This window comes from Trichechus manatus, unplaced genomic scaffold (assembly GCF_000243295.1).
Source record: "Trichechus manatus latirostris isolate Lorelei unplaced genomic scaffold, TriManLat1.0 scaffold00099, whole genome shotgun sequence".
In the NCBI taxonomy this organism is placed as follows: Eukaryota; Metazoa; Chordata; class Mammalia; order Sirenia; family Trichechidae; genus Trichechus; species Trichechus manatus.
The window spans coordinates 4,755,310-4,756,768 of NW_004444035.1; the positions used below are offsets into that span (position 1 = coordinate 4,755,310).

Genomic DNA, 1,459 nt, shown 5'->3' on the forward strand with positions numbered 1-1,459 from the left:
TTTTTTTTTTTTCAGGAGAATACACTTTAAAAGTTGACCTTGCTGATTTTGAAAAAAATAGCCGTTATGCACAGTATAAAAATTTCAAAGTGGGAGATGAAAAGGTATTAACAATTGTCAAATAAATAGCACCATGAATAAATGCTAAAAAAACACAATATAACTCTGAAGTCAGTGGATATAACAATATACAATAGAACCTGTTCTATTGTTCATTAAATGGGCATTTTTTATTTCTTTTTTTTACTGTGCTTTAGATGAAAGTTTACAGAGCAAATTAGTTTCTCATTAAACAATTAATACACGTATTGTTTCATGACATTGGCTGCCAACCCTGTGATACGTCAGCACTCTCCCCTTCTTGACCTTGGGTTGTTCCCCATTTCCGCTCGTCCAGCTTTCCTGTCCCCTGATGCCTTCTCGCCCTTGCCCCTGGCTGGTGTGCCCATACATTAAATGGACATGTTTTTTAAATGGTGACTGTTGATTATAGAGTTTGCCTCTTTTCCTTTAGAATGCCTATGAATTGAATATCGGGGAATATTCCGGAACAGCTGGAGACTCCCTTGCCGGGAATTTTCATCCTGAAGTTCAGTGGTGGGCTAGTCACCAAAGAATGAAATTCAGCACCTGGGACAAAGACAACGACAACTACAAAGGGAACTGCGCAGAAGAGGACAAGTCTGGCTGGTGGTTTAACAGGTTCGGAGTTGTATAAACACAGTTGTAATGGCACTGATAATATCTCACTGCTAGGTGTGCATTATAATCTATGAGGTAATGTTGGTCTTATTTGTAATGCTAGTATTAGGGAGCAATCATCCTTACTTAAATTCTTCAGCGATGGCGTATTACTGAAGATTGTTCACTGTGTACATTGAGTAGAGCTTGAAAGATATGGCATAGAAATAAGAAGATCGGCCAAGAAATAATGAAATCACTACTTTTATAAAGAGGTCTGCAAAGGTGTATTATGGGTGAGGTATCACAGACAGTAGACCACAAACTGACACAAAGAAATAGAAAGCATTTATATATACACAAAATATTGTGGTACTCGGAGAGCCAACTGCAGTCCCCGCATGGTGCAAATGGTTAATGTGCTTGGTTGGTAACTGAAAGGTTGGAGGTTCGAGACCATCCACAGGCACCTCAGAAGAAATCACTCAGCTGTTGAAAACCCTATGGAGCACGGTTCTATTCTCACACACGGGGTTGCCATGAAACGGAATCCAGTCGACAGCAACTGGTGTTTTGCTTTTAAGAACCAACCAGTGCCTCACAGTCCACTATCATACAAAATGGCCATTCTAGTACTGTAATTTTTTCTATCTAGTACTACTTTTCAGTTACTTAGACATTCACTGAATCATTGAATCCAAGCTTTTTCCAATGTAGAAATTTCCTCTAAAATATTTCTGAAACCTGATTCCACCCTTTGATTGCATACTCTGATGCT

The 1,459-nt window shown here is 38.9% G+C and overlaps 1 protein-coding gene across 1 annotated transcript in view; it reads left to right on the forward strand.

Moving 5' to 3' along the window:
• The window catches only part of FGL1 (fibrinogen like 1), a 12,492-nt gene extending 11,774 nt beyond the window's left edge, over positions 1-718 (forward strand). Inside the window, exons 3-4 of the mRNA XM_012557389.2 lie at positions 16-104; positions 515-718. Of these exons, the coding sequence (XP_012412843.2) occupies positions 16-104; positions 515-718 (293 nt within the window). The remainder of the gene's footprint in view (positions 1-15; positions 105-514) is intronic.
• The last annotated feature ends 741 nt before the right edge of the window (positions 719-1,459 follow it).